The sequence below is a fragment of the Castor canadensis genome, chromosome 7, assembly GCF_047511655.1.
Source record: "Castor canadensis chromosome 7, mCasCan1.hap1v2, whole genome shotgun sequence".
NCBI lineage: Eukaryota > Metazoa > Chordata > Mammalia > Rodentia > Castoridae > Castor > Castor canadensis.
This window is the reverse complement of record NC_133392.1, coordinates 62,494,425-62,517,881: the sequence shown is the minus strand read 5'-3', so window position 1 is coordinate 62,517,881 and position 23,457 is coordinate 62,494,425. Positions and strand designations below refer to the sequence as shown.

Here is a 23,457-nt window from a genome sequence, read left to right as displayed (position 1 = left end):
GGCCACTTAGGTGGGTTCAGGCATAGGAGCGAATGAGGAAGTGCTGAGAGTCACGGGGACATTCACTCTTCCAGGGACTTCTGGATAGGAGACAGTTATAGATTTTTGTTTCTCTTTTTAAGCCTCATATGTCCAAACACTACATTCGAGCTGGTCAGTAAAGAAGTTTCCAGTTTTTCCCTTAGATCAAAATCATGACATCATGATTTGAAGAATCATCAGGAGAAAGTATAATTTCAGGTCATGCCTGGCATGCCATTTTCATTTTTAGACAAAAGCTAAGACCAAGGACCATAATGTTTAACATGAACTGAACAAGGGTGTGGCTCTCTTCCTGGACTTTGAACTGAGAAAAATCATAAAAGTCAAATTAGCTTCAAAAACTAAGGCATCAGTTTGACTACTAAGGTGTATAAGCAAGGCCGGGGTGGTAACAGAGGCTGCTTAGGCCAGCCTTGAGGCTCAGTTCATGTTCATCCCTTCTGAAACAACAAATCCCTTCTTGATAGAAACAGCTCAGGTAGGAATAGGGGATATGGTAGAGCTCCTGCTCTATGCAGGAGGCCCTGGGTTCCTGGTACCACCACAAAAAAACAAAAACAAAAAAGCAGAAGAAAGAAAAACAGTTTAGTTAGCCAAACCCAGCAGCAAAGGGGAGGGAACAATGGCAAGATAAGGTACAAAGGGCTCCCACTGTAACCAGTAGCACCACCACACACACCTAACCTCTATCATCTCTCCAGATTACCAATCCAGATCTTGCTAACTAAACCAGAATTGACTGTAGATTCAGAATTTAAGTATTTTGTGTTTTATATGCATTGCAGGCAAAGAGGAGAGAGGGTTCACCAGGCAGTAGCTGAACAATTGCAATCCAGGAAAAGAAAGCTACTCTTTCTTTTCCACATGAATACCTTCTTCACAAACTGAAGCTGCTTGTGGTCAGCAGAAGAGAGGCCCCATTACAATGAGAGAGGAAGCAGCCCCATACTTAGCAAGAGAGGGGAAGGTGGACAATGAAGCCCTAGGTCAACAAACCTCAGAAAGGCTATTTGAAAAGGGCCCTAGTTTTAATCCATTAACACATTAGAAACTGCTTATCAACCTGTGGAGATCTTAACCTTATTTTAAGTGTGAAGGAAGGGCTGATTTCATTACCAGGAGTCATAAGGGTTTGTGTTGGGAAGGAAACAATGGCAAGCCCTGGCCTTAATGCTCTGAGAAAGCGCAGTTATGTGAAGAAAATGTCCTCCTTCCTCACTTCCATACCTACCAGCCAGCCTGCAGTGTGCCCACTCACCTTGCCTTCCCTCCTAAAAATCAATGCCTTCCTTAGACCCCCAGATCCCGCCTCCTCTGCCTACTCTTATTTCCTCTTTTACTTTCATTATCACATTTTTATCTAATTAAATAATTCCTACCACAAAATTCTATAAATTACCCTGCCTTAAAACAACAAAAAGAACTCCAAGGGAACCCATATTTCTCTCCACTACCAACCCACTTCTTCCTGCCTTTACCCTCTTACATCCATTTCCTGTCAGGATTCCCCCTATCAATCCCTAAAACCAATTGTGTTAAGGTCACCAGGGCCCTCCACATTGTCAAATCCATTGGTCATTTCTCATTCTCATACTGCTTGGCTCCCCTCTCCCCCTTCAAACCTATTATTTCATCTGGCTTCTGAGATCATTCATTTTCTTACTCACTCATAAAGCCACTTCTTCACACTCTGTTTTCATGGAGTCTGCTCTGCCTCCAGGCTTCTAAGAATTGGGGGACTGCTGGGCTCAGCAGTCAGCTTCTACTCTTCTCTGGCTGTATTCACTTCTGCAGTGCATCTAGTGCCACAGCTTTAAATACCATTTATATATGCACAACGGTAATTTCCAAAATCATATTTATAGCTCCAACTTCTTGGGTTTGTTTGTTTGATGGTGCTAGGGATCAAACCCAGAGCTTTGTGCATGCTAAGAACATGCTTCTCCCACTGAGCTACACCCTCAGCTCTCCAACTTCTTCCAAAACCCTACACATGCAGAACGTCCTAATCTACATCACAAATTAACATGCCTGAAATCGAATAGTTAATATTCCTTTTAACAAACTGTTGCTGTCATAGTCTTTCTCGTTTCCCCGATTTTAGCACACGGAAATTGTTTTCCCACTTACTCAGACCAAAAACCTTGGAATTATCATTGAGTCTGCTCTTTCTCTCACACCCCAAATCCATCCATTGCATCACCCGAAACCGTTTTGTTTGTGTCTTCAAAATATATTCAGAACTTGACTACTCACCACCTCCGCCATCACTCATATCTCACCTGGATTATAATAGTAGCTTCCTAATTTTCATTTTGTTTATTATAGAACCCTCTTGCCAAATCCTATGAAAGGTCAAGTACTATAAGGACTGAAAATGTATCAATGGATTTGGCAACGTGGAAGTCATTCGTAACCTTAACGAGATTGCTGTTAGTGGAGTGGTAATCCATAAAGAACTGGATCTTCTCTGTAGTGGACTCCTTCATGCTCCCTATAGTGTTTTCTCCTTCACCACAAAAATCTTTATTTCCGAGCCTTTGCATTTGCTGTTTTACTTGGATCGCCACCTTCCTCCAGACAGTCACATCTACCTCTCTCTCCTGAATTCAGGTGCCTGTTAAAAGAAGCTTCCGATAGATTTATTTTGTCAAGCTATTTTAAAGAGCACCTCCCACTTTCTATCTCTGTTATTTTTCATTATTTCCTTCAGTGTTTATCACAATCTGAATGTTTTGTTTACTAAATGTCACACACACACACACACACACACACACACACACACACACACACACACACTCTATAATATAAGCCCCATGAAGGCAAGGGCTTTGTTTTATACACCACTATATCCCCATCATATAACCGTACCTGACAAATAATGGGTACTCAGTGAACAATCTATTCAATGAAGAAATAAATTGCTTTAGTCTCGAACACATAGTTACTACCAAAAACGTGCAAGCGTACTCAACTTTAAGACCTCCGGAACATAACCTTAGACTCTAGACTACTAGCATGCACCATTAACACCTAAACCAAACGTCCCTTTCTTAGAAGACATACGGTATCGCTTCCGCCCTTACCCAACTCTCACTCAATCTAGGGAAAGGAGGGGCGGAGGGTTTATGTCATCATTCCGCGCCGACCTGCCCCACGACGCGCCGGCTACTGGCGCAGCCCTTCGCCCGCCCGGCCTCCCCCTCCCTGGTTCCGCGCTCTGGTTCCGCCATGGAATCCAACAAGGATGAAGCCGAGCGCTGTATCAGCATCGCCCTCAAGGCCATCCAGAGCAACCAGCCCGACCGAGCGCTCCGCTTCCTAGAGAAGGCGCAGCGGCTATACCCGACGCCGCGAGTTCGCGGTGAGTGTGAGGTACCGGAGAGACAGAGGGGGACGTTAGAACTGATGGGGGGAATATGGGAACGGACCGACGGGAGCAGTTGGGGGGGGAGGGGTGGCAGGGCGCGGCTACGCCTGCGCACTGGGACTTGCGGTGGCTGCTGGGAGATGTAGTCTTAGGCTCGCGCGCCTCTGCGAGGTGCTGAATACCTGAAGACCTGGGCGGTCTGTACATCCGTTTTTGGAGTGCTTGCGGAACCCTATGGGATGTGAGGTCTCCAAGAATGAGACGCACTGACAGGCTGTGTGAGCGAAGGGAACTCACCTGGAAGCGAAATCGAACTACTTTTCCCAAGAGGCCGTTCGGTGGCCCAGGGCCAGTTGCTGGCCTGGGGACTATTACAGTTCAGGAAAATAAACGGAACTCTACTAAGGGGGAGAATGAATCGATGAGTGGGAGACATTTCCGACCAAGTGCCCTGGAAAGGCACCTGCGTATCTTCACTCACTCGTACGTCACCAGACCAGGCCCAGAGAGAGACCACCCTCCCGACACTAGAGCCGGCCTTGTTAGTGCCCTTTCCCCACCTCGCACGGCCTGGCCTGAGACCCGGTTCCTTACGCCCTCCGGCGGCCTCTTCACCGCCGATCACATGCGGATCCTAGCCTCAGCCACCTCCCGCCCCACCTTCGCCCCAATAGGCCTTCGTCAGGGGCCAGCCACGGACTTCCGAGGCTGCTAAGCACCTAGCTGCTGGGTGGCCTGGGACTGAAGGCTGCCGAACCAGGGAGGGAAAGAGGTTGTCTCTACTACTCATCACCTCGCTTTACCCAGGAGTCCCCTTTTGAGTTTTCAAACTTTTGTTTTTGTTTTGTTGTTTTGCGGTAGTTGGGTTTGAACTCAGGACCTCGGGCCTTCTAGGCTGGTGCTCTACCACTTGAGCCACTCCTTCAGCCCAAAGAAGTTTTTCTTAATACAAACTAGAAAGAAGAAAGGCATAGGGTTACCTGTGCCTACCACTTGGTAGACTTAATAGATTGGCTTATAACAGGCTTTCAGAACTAGAAGACCCAGGTCTCATGACTGCTACCATGTGACCTTTCTGATCTTGGGTTTCTTAATCTGGAAGATTAGGGAGTTAGTGCAGATCACATAAATAAGAATACCCAGCCAGACGTGGTGGCACACGCCTGTAATTCCATCATTCAAGAGGATGAGGCAGGGGGGTAGGGGGGAGATGGAGGGGGTGGGGAGGTGGGGGGGAGAAACAGCTCAAACAATGTATGCACATATGAATAAACAAATAAAAAAAAAAAACAGAGATCGAGCCACAAGGATCTTGAGTTTGAGGCCAGCCTGGGCTACATAATGAGACCATGTCTTTAAAAAAAAAAAAAAGAAAGAAATAGCCATAGGGTTTTTCAGTGTAGAAAACCCTTTTGCATGCATTTTGTCATTCAATCTTGCTGCCAGGGAGGCAGAGCAAGATCATTATCTCTGTTCAATAGATGAGAAAGTGATAAGAGACTTGCCCAAGATTACACAGGTAGTATTGGAAAGTCTGTCACTCCATAAAAGTTTATTAAAAGAATGAAATGAAATTAAAAAGCAGCAGTCATACCTTTCTGCCCGTGTTATGAAAAAGAGAAAGGGAGATGCTGGCAGAATAGGTGGCCTGGATGCCTGAACTTTCCTCCCTCCTGATTGCAGGTTGATCTTTGGTCTGTTTGCCTTTTCTTGGAGAGGGTTTAAGTCTGTATTTGCCAGAACTCCTGAGGTAACCTGCTCAAGGAGCTTCCCTTGAAATAACTTACGCTACAAGTGGGAAGCATGGTTGGTATGGGGCCTCCATCTGCCAGAATTCTTTCTAACTGATGCTGCGGGGCTCAGGAGCAGGCAGCCAGGAAAGGATGGTGCCAACAGGGTCTGTGGGGCATGGCAGTAGGCCTCCTGTGCCAGTTCAGGAGCCTGGATGGGTGTCCTCCCTGGGGCCCAGGCACTAGAATTTAACTCAGGCACAAGAGTCACCTGCTGGATATTTGTCATATTTTTGCTCCTCTGGAAAGGGTATATGCTTCATCTGCATAACTTTGCACCAACCTCAGTTGTGCACTGAGCCAACAAGGACTTGGAGCTAGTTTAGGCCTGAGCCAGGGAAACTTTATTTAAAAATATTAGGTGGTTGGCTACATTGGATGCTTTGGCTTTGAGTTCATTTCACATGCTTATTCAATGTAATGAATTTTTGTTGAGGACCAGTTTTGTTTTGTTCAGTTTGCTAAGTCCTGTACTTGGTGCGAAGTGATATAGCAGGATTGGCAAAATGCATTCCCTCACTCAAAGTGGCAAACTTTCAAAACACAGTATTGAGAGGCAGAAGATAACTGTGATTTAACAAAACTTTAGCACAGTGTTAGAGGCTGAGACCTTAAGGATGGTCATGAAAAATCCAGTCCCTGCCATCTATAGGTTCACAGTCAGGTGGCAGGGAGAGGAATGCTGGGGGTAGGGAGGATGTGGAGGACAATTTCCTGGACATTAAATCACAAGCACTATAGCTTTGGTTTTTGGAGGGAGGCACTACTGGGGATCCAATTCAGGACTTCACACTTGGCAAGTGTTCTACCACTGAGCTACACCCCCAGCCCAGCCACTGAAGTTTTTGATGACAAGAATAAGATAAGGAGCTGGAGGTGTGGCTCAAGTGGGAGAATGCTTGACTAGCAAGTTTAAGGCCCTAAATTCAAACCCCAGTACTACCTGCCAAAAAAAAAAAAAAAAAAAGGATAAGGTACTGTTCTTAAAACAGAATGAGACAGGCCTTGATTGTACATACCTGTAATTCTAGCACTTAGGAGGTGGAGGCAAGAGGATCTCAAATTTGAGGCCCTTCTGGGTTACATAGTAAAATCCTGTCCAGAAAAAAAAAGAAGAAGAAGAAAAAGAGAGGATAACTTGAAGGGTTAACGAGAGCAAGGAGAGATTCAAGGCAAAAAGCTAGGTGGGCGACAACGGCCTTCAGTAGGTTAGAAGTTATGAGACAAAGCCATATAGATAAGATAAGGTCATGGGAGAGGAGGCACCAAGCTTTTGTGTGATGTTGAGGAGAATTAGATGGGGTACAGGGAATGGGAATCAAAACCTGTGTGATAGGGAAGAACTAAGCAGAAGAATAGGGATAGCAAGAGGTGGGCAGAGTGGGGAAGGATCACTGGGATATTCTGGGGGAGTTGTCAGCTTAGAGCTCAGGAGAAAGCTCCAGGTTCCAGAAGAAAGTCTGGTATCACCAGTTTTATGGAGCTCTTTGGAGTTGGGCATAGCTAGGTCACTGTGGGAAAGGGTGGAACATGGAGAAACAATTGCTTCAGGCACAGCTGTGGGCCACATCTGCCCTTAGCCAGTGGGCAAAGGCAAAGAAAGCAACAGAAAAGGTGGAGCAACAACAGGGAAGAGGCAGTCCCAGGAGAGGCCCCGAGTAGCCATGGAGAGGTGTGTCAAGGAGGTGGTGAGCTGTGCTGTCAGATGCTGCAGAGCCACATGAAAAAAGGACAAGTTGAGAAATAGAAGGCAAAGGATCGAGATCATGCATGGAGGCTGTTCTTGGAGAAGTGGAAGGACAGAAAAAGGGGTCGAGTGAGGAGAAACTCAAAGCAACCTTCAGAGGTTGAGGGACCTCATGGTCTTGTCAATGAAAAAGGGTCTGACACAGGTTACTCCAGAGGCACCTGCACACCCATGTTTATTGCAGCACTATTCACAATAGCTAAGTTATGGCAACAGCCAAGATACCCCACCACTGATGAATGGATTAAGAAAATGTGGTATCTATATACAATGGAATTTTATGCAGCCATGAAGAAGAACGAAATGTTATCATTCGCTGGTAAATGGATGGAATTGGAGATCATTCTGAGTGAGGTTAGCCTGGCCCAAAAGACCAAAAATCGTATATTCTCCCTCATATGTGGACATTAGATCAAGGGCAAACACAACAAGGAGATTGGACTTTGAGCACATGATAAAAGCGAGAGCACACAAGGGAGGGGTGAGGATAGGTAAGACACCTAAAAAACTAGATAGCATTTGTTGCCCTTAACGCAGAGAAACTAAAGCAGATACCTTAAAAGCAACTGAGGCCAATAGGAAAAGGGGACCAGGAACTAGAGAAAAGGTTAGATCAAAAAGAATTAACCTAGAAGGTAACACCCACGCACAGGAAATCAATGAGAGTCAATGCCCTGTATAGTTATCCTTATCTCAACCAGCAAAAACCCTTGTTCCTTCCTATTATTACTTATACTCTCTCTACAACAAAATTAGAATTATGGGCAAAATAGTTTCTGCTGGGTATTGAGGGGGTGGGGGAGAGGAAGGGGGTGGAGTGGGTGGTAAGGGAGGGGGTGGGGGCAGGGGGGAGAAATGACCCAAGCCTTGTGTGCACATATGAATAATAAAAGAAAAAAAGAAAAAGAAAAAGGGGACTTGAAACTCCAGATGTAGGAGGTGGGACAACGAGGAACCAGGGGCTAGACAGTTGCATTATGAAGCGGTAGCTCAGCTGTAATCTGGGAGGTCACAGAGCAGGGGTGATGGAGCCAGTACTCTTCTGGGAGTTTCTATTCAGCACCTTGCTGCCTGGTAGGTGTTGGCTTTGCCCAAGGCTCAGCAAAAATGATAGAAGGTATCAAGTTTTCCAGGGAGCCTATGCGAATGTCTGTAGGCCTCAGTTTCCCTAGCATACGGAGAGAGGGTTGGCCTGGGTGATCTCTTAGGGTCCTTGCAGCTCAGGCTGCCTGAGGTTCTATGAAATGGCTGACTGGTGTCCAGGCTAAGTTGAGAAGGTCATCCCACAGAGGGGAGAATTGGTTACTGAGAGTACTAAGAGGTTTTGGTATTCAGGGCCCACGTGTAAGAGATAATTCTAGTGCTAACAACTTCCAGAGTTGGGTCGCCCATTTAAGTCGGTCAACCTTCATGATTCCCACTGGGTACTCAACATTTCCATTCACTTGCTCTTACTGAATCTTATTTGCCCCTCAGAGCAGCCCTGTGAGAGCAGGGATCATGTCATCACTGAGGAATTAGGTAACAGTACAAGGGTACAGAGCTGAAACCAGAACTGTCTCTAGTCCAAGGCTCTTTCTCCACTCTGACCTCCCTTTCCTTGACTCACATTCATCACCACAGGTACCTAGATCTGGAAACTCTGCTAATTGCCTAGTAACAAAAGTGAAGTAACAAGTAACTCTTAGTATTTGCCAGACATGTCCTTACTCATTCTTTGAACCTCAGGAGGGAGGTACAGTTTTGCCTAGAGAAGCTAAGTAAACGTATCCAAGATGACCCTGCTAGCAAGAGACAGAGCCTATCTGAAGCAGCCAGGCAGTCTGGCTCTCCGGTCTTGGATTGAGGAGGGGCAATTCTGGCAGCTGTGGCTATAGAATTCCTCCTGCCTCCACCTCAACTGCCATCTCTCCCACCCAGCTTTGTTCTCTTCCTCTGATTTCTCACTTTTTTTTTTAACATTTTAAATTTTTATTTCTGAAGAGACAGGGTCACTATGTTGTTTGAAGAAACAGGGTCTCACTGTGTTGCCCAGACTGGCATTAAACTCCTGGGCTCACGTGATCCTCCTACCTCAGCCTCCACACCCGGCTGAGTTACTAGGAAGGGGCAGAGCCATGGGTAACATTAAACTGCTGTGTTGCCTCTTTTGTATCATTGCCTATCAGCCATTATGTCATGAGGAATATAATCGTGACTCAGTGTGAGGTTGTCACAGCCCATGGACCTGGCAGGGGGTATCTAGGCCACAGGAGAGAAACCAGCAACCAAAAATCTTTAATTTCCAACTCAAGAAGGAACCTTCTGTGTGACCCAGAGCACATCCATTCCCCTCTGGACTCTGTCTGTAGTGTAGGGAAATTAAAGTGGCTGACCCCACATAACTACCTTAAAAAACTTGCAGAATTTTGCCTGAGAGGTACTGGAGAGAGTTCATCCCATCTCCTGGCCAATGTTCCTATGTAGTTTGACAATGGATGACTGGTAATGTTGCCCTTAGGATATATCAAGTTCAGTCTGAACCACTAGAAACTTCCAGAAAAAAACAAAATAAGCAACTTCTTTAAAAGACCCAGGAAACCAGAAAATAAGCTCCTCCCTCTGTTCCTTCTTTTTCCATTTCCTGATGCCTGGCATCTGAGCGCTGAGACTTGACTTCTGTCATAAGAGTTGGCCTGACTCTTATCTCAGCCACTGCACCACGCGCTTGCACACATTTCATCTCACACCACCATCATGAGGAAACTGAGGTTAAGTGACAGAGCTGTGCATTGAATCTGGAACTTTGTGGATTTATTGTCTCCACTAGCCATGGAGTGACTTTGCTAGCAAGGGCTCTCCCATCATCAGACACATGTAATCAGGGATAGCAGCAGAGTTAAGAGCAGGGACCTGGAATTGGACACCCTGGGATTCAAATGCACCTTTAGTACTTAACTAACTATGCAGCCCTAGGCAAACAATCTGCCGCAGCACCTTCTTCCTATAGTGGGGTGGTGGTAGATAATACAACCTACCCACTGAGGCTGTTGTGACAATTAAGTGAGCTAATACCTGTACAGCATTGTGACATGTCTGCCTGACACACAGTGCTAAAACTCAGTAATAGAAATGTCTGTTACTTGCTGGGCATGGAGGCGTATTCCTATAATCCCATAGCAAGACCCTGTCTCAAAATGAAAAAGAAGGGCCCAGCATGGTAGCTCAAACCTATAATCCTAGCTACTTGGGAGGCAGAGATCAGGAGGATCAAGGCCAGCCCAGGCAAAAAGACAGCAAGACTCCATCTCAACCAATATGTGGGTGTGGTGATACATACCTGTCATTTCAAGTGGTAGAGTGCCTGTGTAACAGGCACAAGGCCTGGAGTTCAAATCCCAATACTATCAAAAAAGAACTGGTTATTACTGTTGCTCCTCTGAGTGCCTTCTCAGGGTCTGCCCCACAGCCCTCCCTCCACATTCAGCACAAGCTGTGCTGTCAGTTCATGTTGGAATTGCCCAACTGCAGGCTCAGTGAGTTGGCCTGGATTCACTGTCATGAGGCAGCAGTGGCTTGGCACAGTGGTCCACCTGAGCCCCAGTGCTATTCCCAGTGAGCCCTGCTCTGCCCTGAGGCCGAGGGCTAGTAGGTATGTGGCGTGGAGGTTATCTCGTACCCATGACGGTGTCATGAGCGCCTTGGCACCTGGAGAGAAAGCTGGCCATGGGGCCCTGGTCTGGACTTTGCTGCCATCCTTCCTCAATACACAGGCATCCTGGGGACTGACGGGTGCAGGTGCCTGGTTTCCCAGCAGCCTGTCAACAATTTTGAGATTTACTACTGAGGGCACTGTGGCCTGGCGTGACTGGCAGTTTCTCAGAACTAGTTTTGTGTGTGGAATAAATGGGCACAAGGGACGCTTACCAGGGATTTGGGCCTCTCCACCCTGAGTCGCCAGGAACCAAGGACTTGGATTTAAATAACCATGAGCCTGACTTCTGGTGACAGTGAGTGTTGCATATAGACCCCAAACATTGGATGTTTGACATGGCAAATGTTTAAAAACTATAACAATAGAAGTGAGCACAGCAGGTATTTTTCCTTAGTCTCACACCATTCCTGGCCCTTTATGACAAACTTATTTCCCCCGTTCCTTTTCATAGCTAAGCAAAGGCCTCCAGGATTGACCTTCCTGACCAGTACCACTGAATCAGGGGGATGCTAAGTAGTGTCCCACTGCAGAAGACTGCTATCTTGGCCTCAACAGAGGATGTCTGTTGAACAGATTGCTTTGGATTTTTAGAAGAATCTGAGGAAGGGCTAGGAGTATGACTCAGTGATGGAGAGCTTGCCCAACATGCATGAGGCCTCAGATTCAATCCCCAGCACTGCAAAAAATAAAATAAATAAAAGTGACCTATCCCTGTTAGTATGACTGTAGGCTTAAAAAGAGTTAAAATGGTAAATTTTGTGTTTTTTACCATACTAGCAAGAAAAAAAAAAAGAAAACATTTCCTGTCTTGAACTAAAAAGAAATGAGACCATTAAACCTCAACTAGGAACATTGAACAGTTGATAACTCTGACTTATTATGCTAATAATATATTAAACAGCATAGTTTTTTTTAAAGAACTAGGAAACGTTAAAAGTAACAATGTATTGTCAACTTAGTATTAGTTTTCTACTAATAATATTAAAGCATTTTAAAGACCAATGATAAAAAACAACACAAGGACTGAATAGTTTAGATATTCAAAACGTGGTGTAGTGCAGGAAGAAAATACATTCTACTGAATGGTTTCAGTAGAAAAAATGGATTCACACGAGAAAAAAGAGCATCATGAAACCAAACAAATATTTTGAAAGAAATAACAAAGTAGAATTAAGTGAGCTCTAAATGATTGCTACAGGGTTTACTAATAACCTGAGTGTGATTTTTGAAGACTTATCAAAATAGCAAAATTCTGCTTACATGTATTAAGAAAGGATATAGGCAGAATATCTGAAAAATAAGACAGTTACTTCAGATCCATGAATTATGTGATTTAGGGTTGATTTTGTTAATAAAATTAGTATCATTGATGTAAAAAATATGATCTCTCTATTTCTGAGGACTGTGGCTCCTAAAAGAGCAAGTGACTGTCCCACAGGGACCAAAAGTAAGGAAGGAGGGAGCGGCTTTGCTGGAAAGGGCAGCAAATGGAGGTGCAGGGGGCCTGAACTCCCCAGCAGAGGCAGGCAGCCTCACTGAGTAGGCGCCTCAATGGTTTCCTTACCTTGCACAGCTCTGATCGAGTCCCTCGACCAGAAACCACAGACTACCAGTGACCAACCCCAACCCACAGACGCAGCCCACACGACCCACAGGAAAGCAGGTGGGACTGATGCCCCCTCGGCCAACGGTGAGGCTGGAGGAGGAGAGAGCACCAAAGGCTACACTGCAGAGCAGGTGGCGGCTGTGAAAAGGTAGAGCGCTGGGTGAGCCTTCGGGTCCCAGGGAGGTCCAAGGACAGTTTCCTACAGCACAGCTTCCCTTGCATCTGCCCATGGCCCAGAGGGGGCCTGGGAACATCATGGAGGATGGAAGAGGTCCAGCCTTATTTACCGCAAGGCCCCGAAATACAGTGGGAACCAGGGCCCCTCTGTCTGCAACCCACTAAGATACCCTTACTCCATAGCAGAGACTGAAAACATGGACGCTGCAGCCCCCCTTGGCCAGTGGCCCAAGGCCTCTCTCAGCTGTGTTCTCAGACCAGGGGTGCAGCGTGGTCTCACCCCCCCCAGCCTGTACCCCACTTCCTTCCAACAAAGACCTTTTCAGATCAGAGCGTGTGGGAGCAGAGTGGAGACAGGAGGCAGAGTTAAGCTGCCAAGGTTTCTCAGTACTAGACTCTCCCAGCCCTAATCTCTGCCCACCAGCTGGCCTCAGAGATCCCTCTCAGGTCATGCTCATACCTCCTGGCAAGCCTTAAGACTGGGGGGAGGAGCCAGCCCATGTGTGACCAAGCGTGAGTTACTTTGCCAAAACCAGGCATGGGTTTAATCAGACAAGTGTTGAAACACCTACGGTTGTAGGTGGTAGAAACTGACACATGAGGGGTTGAAAGGCCTAGAGAAGGCCAAGAACCAGGGGGCCTCCAGGGACCCAGAAAGGAAGAATTGATTGAGAAGAACCTGGATTTCTTTCAGGATTTCTTTAAGACCCTGTGCTTTGGGAAACAGACACCTGCCACTCCTGGCCCTTATGTCACCCACTGAAGACTCAAGTTGCCAGGAAAGAGTACAGAGCATACCTGCCCTTGAATGATACACATTGATAGTCCTTCCAGGGCTGCCTCCAGTGAGGCAGCTATTTGGGAAATGGATGTTGACCTGGCCAGACGGCACCTACGCCTCTTAAATCCTAAATGTATTTTTGGTGTTTCCAGTGAGCCCTGCCCAGCTCTCCAGCCCAGTGGAGCTCACTGTGGTTTCCTCATCCCTGAAGTCAGACAGATGACCCAGAGTAGTTTTCAACCATGCCCTGCTGGTCCCCCCATCCCTACTCAGAGCTGTGTGCCCCGTGCTGCCTGTCCTTACACACCTCACTGCACAGCTCTGGGCCCAATAGGCACCACCTACCATGTTCTCCCTCTCCCTGCAGGGTTAAGCAATGCAAAGATTACTACGAGATCCTGGGGGTAAACAGAGGTGCCTCAGATGAGGACTTGAAGAAGGCCTACCGCAAATTGGCCCTCAAATTCCACCCAGACAAGAACCACGCGCCTGGTGCCACTGAAGCTTTCAAAGGTGAGCCAGTCCTGGTATCCTGGCATTTTGATGTTTTTGTCTCCTGTCTTGGAACACAGGGCCAAGACAGCTTTCCCAGGAAGTAGGAGGCAGAAGCCCAATTCCACAGGTTCAGGAGAGCTTCCTGAGAAAGTCTTAGCATTTCTAACCACATGGAGTCTGTTGAGCTCAAATGGTGCCACTCCTGCCTCCCTTTCTTCATTTCCTAGGGTTGCAGAAAGGGGGGACTGAGGTGAGTGTGTTCTAGTAGCTTCTCCAAAGTGAGACAGAACTTGGGGCAGAAGCAGGTTACCATTATGGTCACCCCTCTTCCTATGCTGAAGGGCAAGGCAGCCCCAGTTCAAGGCTTTCCTCAGTACCAGCAGCCACAGCCAGCTCCCCTAACACACACACGTTGGGCCTATAGTAGGGGGCATGGCAGTCTCTCTGAACTTGGGACCCATTGATTTTTGGAGTGGGTATGTCACTGCTAGCCAAAAGTATAAGCTATCTTTAATCATTTAAATTTTAATTTAACCTATCAGGCACACGTGTACTGACTCTGTGCCAGCCCTGTGCTGCTGGGCACTGCATTGTCTCATTTCCCAAATACCTATTCTCTCATTCCTACCTTGTGTCCTGTATGGGATAGCATGGTGAGAAGCCCCACCTGGCCTGGGTGCGATGCTGTGCAGTACTGAGGCCAGGATCCTAGCCCAGTGGGAAACTTGTGGCAGAGCACCCCAAGGCCTGGTGCACCATATCCAAGGGGCCTCCCCAAGAGGGAGAAGGAGAATGAGAGTTAGGAAGCAAATGACCAACAGTCTGTGCACCTGGACTGAGAGGCCAGATCTGCTATGGGGGCCTTATCAGACGGGAGAAGAAAGAGGATTCTGATCTCCTTCCCAGGGGCTGCCATCTGTCCTTGGGCCTCTGCCATGATCAAGGGAGCACTTGAGAAGGAGCAGGAAGCTGGAGAGGGCCTAGAGCTAGAGACTGTAGGGGATCTGCTGAGGAAACCCCAGGGCCAAGTAGGAACCAGCAACTGGGGCCTAGACCCCAGGAAGAAAGGGATTCACCCTGGCCGGAGTCTTAACCAGAATCTGTCCATTCTCAGCAGTCCCTGCTGCTTTCCAGGTTTGTTTTTGTTTTTGCTTTTTGGTGGACCTGGGGTTTGAACTCAGGGCTTCGTGCTTCAAAGCAGGCACTCTACTGCTTGAGCCACACATCCAGTCTACTTTTGCTCTGATTACTTTGAAGATGGATTTTCAAGTACCGTTTGCTCAGTCTGGCCCTGAACCACCATCCTCCTGATTTCAGCCTCCCACGTAGCTAGGATTGCAGGAGTGAGCCACTGGTGCCTGGGTTGCTTTCCAGTTTGCAACGAGGATCTCATGTATCTGTGTGGGTTACATTATGACTTTAAGATTATATGACCCCCATCTCCTTGGATACCTCAAGAGAGAAGAATAAGGAGAGGGGATTTTGGTAGATTCTATAATGTTAGCAAGAAAACTTGAAGTAATACTGGACACAAGTGGCTCACGCCTATAATCCTAGCTACTTGGGAGGTTGAGATCTGAAGGATCAAGGTTTGAGACCAGCCTGGGCAAATAGTTCACAAGATTCCATCTCCAAAATAACTAGAGCAAAATGGACTGGAAGTGTGGCTCAAGCAGTGGAGTTCCTGCTTTGCAAGTACAAAGCCCTGAGTTCAAACCCAGTCCCAGCAAAAAAAAAAAAATTAAAGCAAGACATAGATTGAGTCAAAGGTGTTAGCTCACCTCTATAATCCCAGCACTCAGGAGGCTTGAGGCAGGAATGTGAGCTCAAGGCCAGCCTGGGCTACATAGCAAGATCCTGTCCCAAAAAAAAAAAAAAAAAAGACATACCTGGGTTTGATTCTTGCCTCTGTAATCTCTGCTGTGTAACCTGGACAAGTCACTTCACTTCTGTGAGCTTCAGTTTTCATGCTGGTAAATTGGAGACAGGGTCGCTGTTAGGAGTGACTGAGATAATGCCCCTTAGGAGGCATTTTTCTGTGTGTTGACACAAAAAATGTTCAACTAGCGACTTGAGGAGAACAGGAGCCTCTATACAGCCCAGGCTTCCTAGACTTCCCAGACTTGCCTAAGGGTCTTCCTGTATGACTCCTCCCTACACATGCCGGACAGACAACTTCCCACTGGCCCCAGGGATTCTTGCTCCCTGAAGCACCATCTGAGGCCTGACGAAGCAAGCAGCTGGCTGCTTGGGGACCCACCTGCACCCAGCCTCCTCAGGCCTGACCTCTCCATCCCTTCCAGCCATTGGCACAGCCTATGCAGTACTCAGCAACCCTGAGAAAAGGAAGCAGTATGACCAGTTTGGTGACGATAAAAGCCAGGCAGCCCGGCACGGCCATGGGCATGGGGACTTCCACCGAGGATTTGAGGCGGACATCTCCCCTGAAGACCTCTTCAACATGTTCTTTGGTGGTGGCTTTCCTTCTAGTAAGTCCCAGCTTTCCCCACAGCCAGGTCTCCCAGGGGGTGATGGTGGGGTGTTGGATGCCATCCTGTCCTTTTCCCAGGAGTCCCAGCCCCTAATTCATTCCCTCTGACCCTCAGGTAACGTCCACGTCTACAGCAATGGCCGCATGCGCTACACTTACCAGCAAAGGCAGGACCGCAGGGAGAACCAGGGTGACGTGAGTGGGGGAGAGCAGGGGAGGGGATCAGGCCCACCTCAGGGTGCGGGGCCTGGAGGAGGGAGTCACATTCCACACTGCCCATTCTGGGACCCCGCAGTGTCCCCACAACTCTGAGTCAGGACCCATCTTCCCCTACACCCATGCCATTCTGTTGAGTGACACCAGAGGGAGCCACAGACTTGGCGATTTGATGGCTTCTGTTGGGGACTGTAATGCAGAAACTTCTCCACCTAGTTTTGAGTATGAATAGCTTTCATATGGCCCATTGGTTCCTAAGGCTGAAGTGACATTTTCCAAGCAATGGAGAGTTAAACTTCATGAGGGAAAGGGAAAGGATACCAAAATAAGTGCTTTTCAGCACTCTTAAAATGTCTGCAAAAACTATAACTAGACAATACTCCAAATACATTTTGTATGCTACAAATCAATAAACAACCAGCTGGCTAAAATTAAAATATTGCAGAGCATTTAAAACTCTGGCAAGCAAAGGGTCTCCTTTTGCTCTGACAATGTTTATTTATTCATTTGAAAAAAAAAATCGCAAATTATCACACAGTGAATTTATTAATTTTAATTATTCCTAAGTGTTTTGTTGTTGTTTTGTGGTTCTAGGGATTAGACCCAGGGCCTCACACATGCTAGGCAAGCTCTCTCACTGAGCTCCATCCCCAATCCTTTAATTGGTAATTTTTGTATGGTTCAAAATTCGAAAACCTGCGTATGGTGAGAATCTTACGCCAGCCCTGCCTCTCCCTTTCTCCTGGGCGCAGCCAGTCTTGCTGATTTGTTCATGTTCCCTCACATGTAAAAGCATATACCTTGCTTCCTCCACCAGTTGCTTTGTTTTCATATGGGAAAGCTGGCAAGTAGCAAAGCTTCTGTACTTGGGAATGTTTGGGAGGGAAAAGGAGGGTGTGTGTCATGGCCACCCAGGCTCCATTGTGCTAGAGGAGCTGGTGGTTCATGGCCAGCTGAATGATGGTTGGCTCTTCCCTCTAGGGCGGGCTAGGGGTATTTGTCCAACTGATGCCCATCCTCATCCTGATCCTTGTGTCCGCTCTCAGCCAACTCATGGTCTCCAGTCCACCCTACAGTCTGAGCCCAAGACCGTGAGTACCTGCACCAGGACCAGGCCAGGGCAATGGGCAGCCAGGGGCTCTGGCTTCTCAGCCCCTATTAGGGGCCTTCCTTCCCTACCTGATCTAGCCAGTGCTCAGTCATAATGCAGAAAGCTGGCTTAGAAGGTTGGGTGGTAGGATAGCTTAGTGGTAGAGCTACTTGCATAGTATGTGCAAGGCCCTGGGTTTGATTCTTCAGCAGTACAAAAAAGAAAGAGAAGAGAGAGAGGAAAAATAAGCAAGAAACTTGACTTGCTGACTTAGAATCAAGAAAATAATACTGTTACTGTTGAGCTGAGTCTCTTAATTTTTAACTTCCTTAAGAACACAGACCAAGAGGTCACATCAGGACTCAAATCAACATTTTTCTCTTAATGCTTGTAGGTTTTGCTTGTCTGTTTTGCAGTATTGGAGATTTAACCCAGGGTCTTGCACTCCCCACTACATTACTTGAGCCACATCCCCAGCAGCATCTTCATTTTTTTTAGGAACACTGCCCCACTAGAAAGTGCATTGGAAGCTCAGTCCACTTCCCTGGGACAATGCACACACACACACACACACACACACACACATATGATTTCAGAGGCTTCATGATTCCCTCCGCTCCCCCATGTTATCTCCTGACCCTAAAATGCCCTCTACTCTTAAAATCCAGTTAGGACCCTGAGATCATGGAAAGAACAAGACTCTAGAGTCAGACAGAGCAAGGGTGGCTTTAAACCTCAGCTTCTCCACTTAGAAGCTGTAACCCTAGACAACGTATGCAACTTTGGTTTCCTCATCTATAAAATGTGAATAAGAATATCCACCTGCTTGTAAAAATTAGTGAGTAATACATATAAATTGTCTGGCTCATTAGAAATTCTCAACAATATTTGTTGAATGAATACTTGGTCTCAATTGCCAGTAGTGAACTTGAGCGATTTAGTTAGCTCTCTAAGCTGTCAGCCCCCTAACATTTCCAGCTCCTGGCACAGTATCCGATCTGTCGTGGGCACCCAGCTTCTGTTGGTCGAAGCGCTCTGCTCCTGACTGAGGGCCCAACAGACTACTTCTCAACCAGCAGGTGGCAGAGTTGGCCCTACAAGAGCTGGCTCAGGCTCTCTGTGGCCAGGTGCCAACCCCTTTCCCTGCAGCTAGAGAGATGAGAGGCAGCTGCAGGTAGACAGGGACTGTCCTCCCTGGAGCACTAAAACTCTTCCTGCTGCTTGCAGAGCCTTAGATTGCTGAAAGAGTACAACTCCTTGGAGTCCTTCCTGTCATTTTTATTTGCTTTTGTTTTGTTTTGTTTTGTTTATAGTGCCAGGGATTGAACCCAGGGCCTCATGCAAGCTAAACAGATGTTCTGCCATTAAGTCACACCCCCAACCCTGTCATTTTGTCCCTAAGGTTCTTAACTCTAGACCTGGAGCTCCTAGAGAGGCAGGCAGGCCCTTGGCATCAGTGGACTTAGGAGCTGGGTGTAGGGATGGAGACAGGGGAAACAGAGCCCATGCTCCCTTTCGGGACCCTAGCTTCCCAAACTAGGGCCTTTCCTCAGAAGGGGCTTCCCTCCATAGGCTCCTACATTAACAGTGCGATAAGCAAAGAGCTAGAGGAAGGGCTTGCCACAGCCTGGCCTATTTGTGCAGCAGGACACTGCCTTTGTGCAGACCTTCATTTGGAGGGGTATATAAGTTCCTGCTTCAGTGTGGGAGGGAACCAGCCATTCCTGTGGTCTGTGTGGCACCTCCTGCCACGGGGCCATCACCCCTCCAGCTTCCCTGGGCCTGGACCCACTTTGTTTCTGGTATATTCTGGCCAGGTCGGTGGGTCACATCCACAGGCGAGTCACTGACCACCTGAGCGTCGTCTATTATGTGGCAGACACCTTCTCTGAGGAGTACACAGGCTCCAGCCTCAAAACAGTTGAACGGAATGTGGAAGACGATTATATAGCCAACCTCCGAAACAACTGCTGGAAGGAAAAGCAGCAAAGTAAGTGTGTGTGTGTGTGTGTGTTGGTAATAGTTGGGAGAGTGGGGTGACTGGGAACAAAGCTCTACAATGAGTTCTACTCACCCAGTGCTTGTGGGCCAACACCTGGCACTGTCCTGGGCCAAACCACCTCCTGGATTCCACTCCTAGAGCCCCCTAGTAGTTTCCTCCAGGTTCTCATAGATTACTAAATCAGCCTATTGCTTTGGCTGCCAAGGGTGAGTGTGTGTACAGATGGATTAGAGATCTCTGGCCACCTATTGATTGTGCACATGAATCTGTCAGTGGGATCCTGAGGAGGTCTGACCAGGGTGACGGTTCTCACCTTGACTGCCTTACTCACCCACCTTCTATAGAAAAGGATCTCTATTATCCCTCTCCCAAGGGAGAACTAAGGGCTGATGGAGTGGCTCAAGTGGTAGAGGACCTATCTAACAAGTATGAAGCCCTGAGTTCAAACCCCAGTGCTGAAAAAAAAAAAAAAATTATCAAGGGAGAACTATAGTTCTCGCTTCTATGGTGTCTTCCCTTACAAGAGGCCTACTCTGTGCAAGCTCCTGAGCCTGTACCAGACTTCCTTCTCCTCCTGCGTCCACAAGCCTAGGCAGGCCTCCCTGCAGGCTTCATGAGGTACTGGGTATACTGACCCTGCTCCATTGCTTTGCAGAAGAAGGTTTGCTGTACCGGGCCCGCTACTTTGGCGACACAGACATGTATCATAGAGCACAGAAGATGGGCACCCCAAGCTGCAGTCGGCTGTCAGAGGTGCAGGCCTCCCTGCATGGATAGTCCTGGGCCAGCCACACCACCCAGGTCCAAGTATGAGCCAGGGCTGCCTCTACCCTGTAACTCTTGGCAGCTTTGGCCTTGGTCATGAAACAGAGGGAGGGAGGGAAGAAGCTGGTGAAAGACTCTTATTCCCAGCCTGAAATTCCAACCTTCACATAGTGCAGAGATGGGGACAGCTCTGAAACTGAGGTCTGTTACAGACCTCTAGTCATCCACCCTGTTCCCTTCTCTGACTCCCTTCTTTCCTGCCCAAGAGCCAGACAGAGTGGGAGCCCAAAACTGTTGCCGAGGACCACTTTTGGCTCCTTGGTCCATTCTAGCCATTAAGTCACCACGGCCTTTTCCCAAGCACAGCTGACTATTACCTGTGCCACCAAAAATTACTGGGCCCAAGCAGGACAACCCACATATACACTCTGTGGGAGCGGGTAGGCCAAGAGCCCTCCCCTTCCTCCATCCTTCCAGGCAGGAAGAAATAGTAAAAACTAAATGGGCAGCCCGACAGCAAGCAGGAGAGGCCTGTGTGCTCTGACCACTCCCTACTCTGGGGGATCTGAGGCCCTCTCTCCAGTGCTGCTGCACCTGGCAGCCTGGAAGCCACAGGCATCCGGCCCCACCCAGGCATCTTGTCTGTGGTCTGAGGAAGGGAACAGAAGGTCATGAGTTCAGGGTCAAAGGCAGCCACTCAGCACACAGAAAGAGTGGGGAAAAATGAAAGTTGCTGGCAGTAGGCTCCCCACCTCCTCTGTCCTGTGTGTGGGTAGTGGGACCTATTCCCAGTGCCCCAGAGCTGACAGCCTGGACCAAGTCCAGAGGATTGTGGGCAGAGCCAAGAGAAGTTCTTCTCTGTATTGCTGCCCTGCCCACCCCTACTTTGCCTGTGTCCCTGGCACAGAGCCAGCTGCAGATCTACTCTGAGGCTGTTTACTGATCGTGCAGAGGAGAGCAGCAGACAGCAGAGGAATTGAGTGGGGCAGGGCACAGCACATGGTAGCTGCTTGTTTGTGTGGCTATGTTCAAGGTACAGACCGTAACTGCCCAGCTAACTGCTACACTCTCTTCCCCAGACTATGAAATCCCTGGAGAATTTTTGGTGACACGAACTGAGCCAAGGTGATGGACTATATATTTAAGGAAAGACATACACAGAAAAAAATTAAAATGGAATTGAGGCCGAATGCCGCACAACTGCCCTCTCTCTCACCCAGTAAATGCAGAAGCTCTTAGGACAGACAGAAAACCTGCCACAGGGCTGCTTCCTTCCCTCCCAGGGCTGGCAGAGGCTCTGCATCTCTCCCTCCTAGGATACGGAAACCATGGCAACAAAAGTAGAATGTAAAACTTGCAGCAAATGTCTGTGGGAAGGGCTGGGGGAGGAGGCATCCAACTGCCTCCCCTCCCTCCCAGGAGCCACCACCAGTCACCTCACAGAAGAAGCAAGGCAGAGGCATTGGCCAAGGATAGAGAGGAGGAAAGAACTCTCCACAGAATGTAACTTACAGATGTGTGCGTATGTATATATATATCTATTTATATGTAAATAGGCATATATAAAGATATATATATATAGACATATATATATATATATTCTACTTTTTAAACTATGCAGGGATTGGGTTAAGTTGTTCAGCTGATTTCTTTTGTGTTTTAGAAGATAAGGCTTGTTTGGGGAAGGCAGCCTGGTCCTTCAAAAGCTAGACATTAGCCATAACTGATGATATAAGGAAAGTTGGGTCATATACTTTTAATGTGTCCCCCACTCCCATCCCCAGCCCCAGCCTGTTTTCAATGGCAGCAGTAATCATGGTGGTATAAGCTATAGAAAACTTCTGAATGTCACCAGGTTTATGATTAAGTTGGAGAGAAGGAGACTGAGGGGAAGAAAGGTACTCCTGGGGACAGGTACCAGGTCAGTATTGAGCCACAGTAGAGACCCCAAGCAGGGGCTGCTGGGGTGAGGCCACCCGCTCAAGCTGCCTCCTCCTTGGCCAGCTCAAAGTGGGCTTCACTCTGGAGTCCAGGAGCCCTCCAGCCAGCCTCCTGCCCACAGCCTGGGGCTATGAAAAAGGATGGGTTCCATCTCTCCACTTCTCCACCCAGTTCCCTAAGTGAATTTTTGCCTTATAGGTGCAAAGGGCACAGCTCCATCCTTATCTCTGGTTTTTCCTAAGTCGTGCACCAAGAACTCTAGAATGCTTTTCCTCCAAGAGTCAGCCCAGGACCCCAGGGCAGTAGCTAACTTGTGAAGAAAAGTCAGTGCCCATGGGCACTTCTGCCTTCTCACCCTCATGGATGTAACTCCACCAGGCCTCTTACTCATTGGATGAAGGATACAGCAGAATGGCTTTCTTATCCTCCCTCCCAATGACTTTCTCACTAAACAGCGGTTGCTGTCAAGGGAAGGAAAGAGGCTTTATTTAGTCCCACGTTTATACTGGGCCTTTCGGAATTGCCGTTTTTCCTGATTGTTCCTGTGGCAGTGGGTGTGGCATTGCACCCACTGTCTTCCAAAGCCTTACTTCCCCAAGTTGCCAGCCACAAGGTGGTAACTCCTCCCAGAGTTTCTCTTTGCTCTTTTTTTTTTTTTAAGTCCCCAACAAACAGGATTCTTGCTGGGAAAGGAAGTTTGGTAAAAAAATGTCAAATCCGGTTTTTAAACAAAGTTGGACCCTGCAGTGAAGTGGCTACCTGGGTCCAGAGAGATCATAAGAGTTAGACACAGGCCAGAGTACCCCACCTGTAGTAGCTCTGGTACTCTGTCCCACCACCTGGACTGTCCAGTCTTGGTAGCTGTCCCTAGACGAACTGAGTCATGTGCAATAAGAACATAGATCCTAAGGGATCCCCTGAAAAGCTGTATTTCTTGAATTAGAATTCTGAAATTGTACATCTATAAATATGTGTTTATTATGTGATTGACCGTGGTGGGTCTGCATTGAGCAAGGCAACTGGGGGAAGAGGGCATGCCGAAGACCTTTTGCTACTAACACTGTTCAGCCCATACTGCAGGTGTTCTTAGTGACAAGGCTGACTCTCAAGCCTCACCCCAGCCCAGGCTGACAGTCACAAATGCTGTTCCAGGCCAAGGGAACAGTCACAAAGGCCATTCCCACTCCAAACAAAAGGTATAGGGCTCTGGTGACCACTGGGGTGCAGGATCTGGGATCCCTGACTCCAGG

The 23,457-nt window shown here is 47.8% G+C and overlaps 1 protein-coding gene across 3 annotated transcripts; it reads left to right on the top strand.

Moving 5' to 3' along the window:
• The first annotated feature begins 3,190 nt into the window (after positions 1 to 3,190).
• Dnajb12 (DnaJ heat shock protein family (Hsp40) member B12) lies at positions 3,191 to 23,193 on the top strand. 3 transcript variants are annotated; one of them, XM_074079096.1, is made up of 9 exons: positions 3,191 to 3,406; positions 12,217 to 12,397; positions 13,575 to 13,720; positions 16,006 to 16,191; positions 16,309 to 16,388; positions 17,391 to 17,500; positions 19,317 to 19,489; positions 20,157 to 20,254; positions 21,346 to 23,193. In XM_074079096.1, the coding sequence occupies exons 1-9, from the start codon at positions 3,274 to 3,276 to the stop codon at positions 21,373 to 21,375; spliced, it is 1,137 nt and encodes a 378-aa protein (XP_073935197.1). In that variant the 5' UTR covers positions 3,191 to 3,273; the 3' UTR covers positions 21,376 to 23,193. The 3 variants fall into 3 exon arrangements, with proteins under 3 accessions (XP_073935197.1, XP_073935196.1, XP_020017893.2); XM_074079095.1 differs by having other exon boundaries at positions 3,195 to 3,406; positions 20,157 to 20,302; XM_020162304.2 differs by having other exon boundaries at positions 3,195 to 3,406; positions 20,157 to 20,308.
• The last annotated feature ends 264 nt before the right edge of the window (positions 23,194 to 23,457 follow it).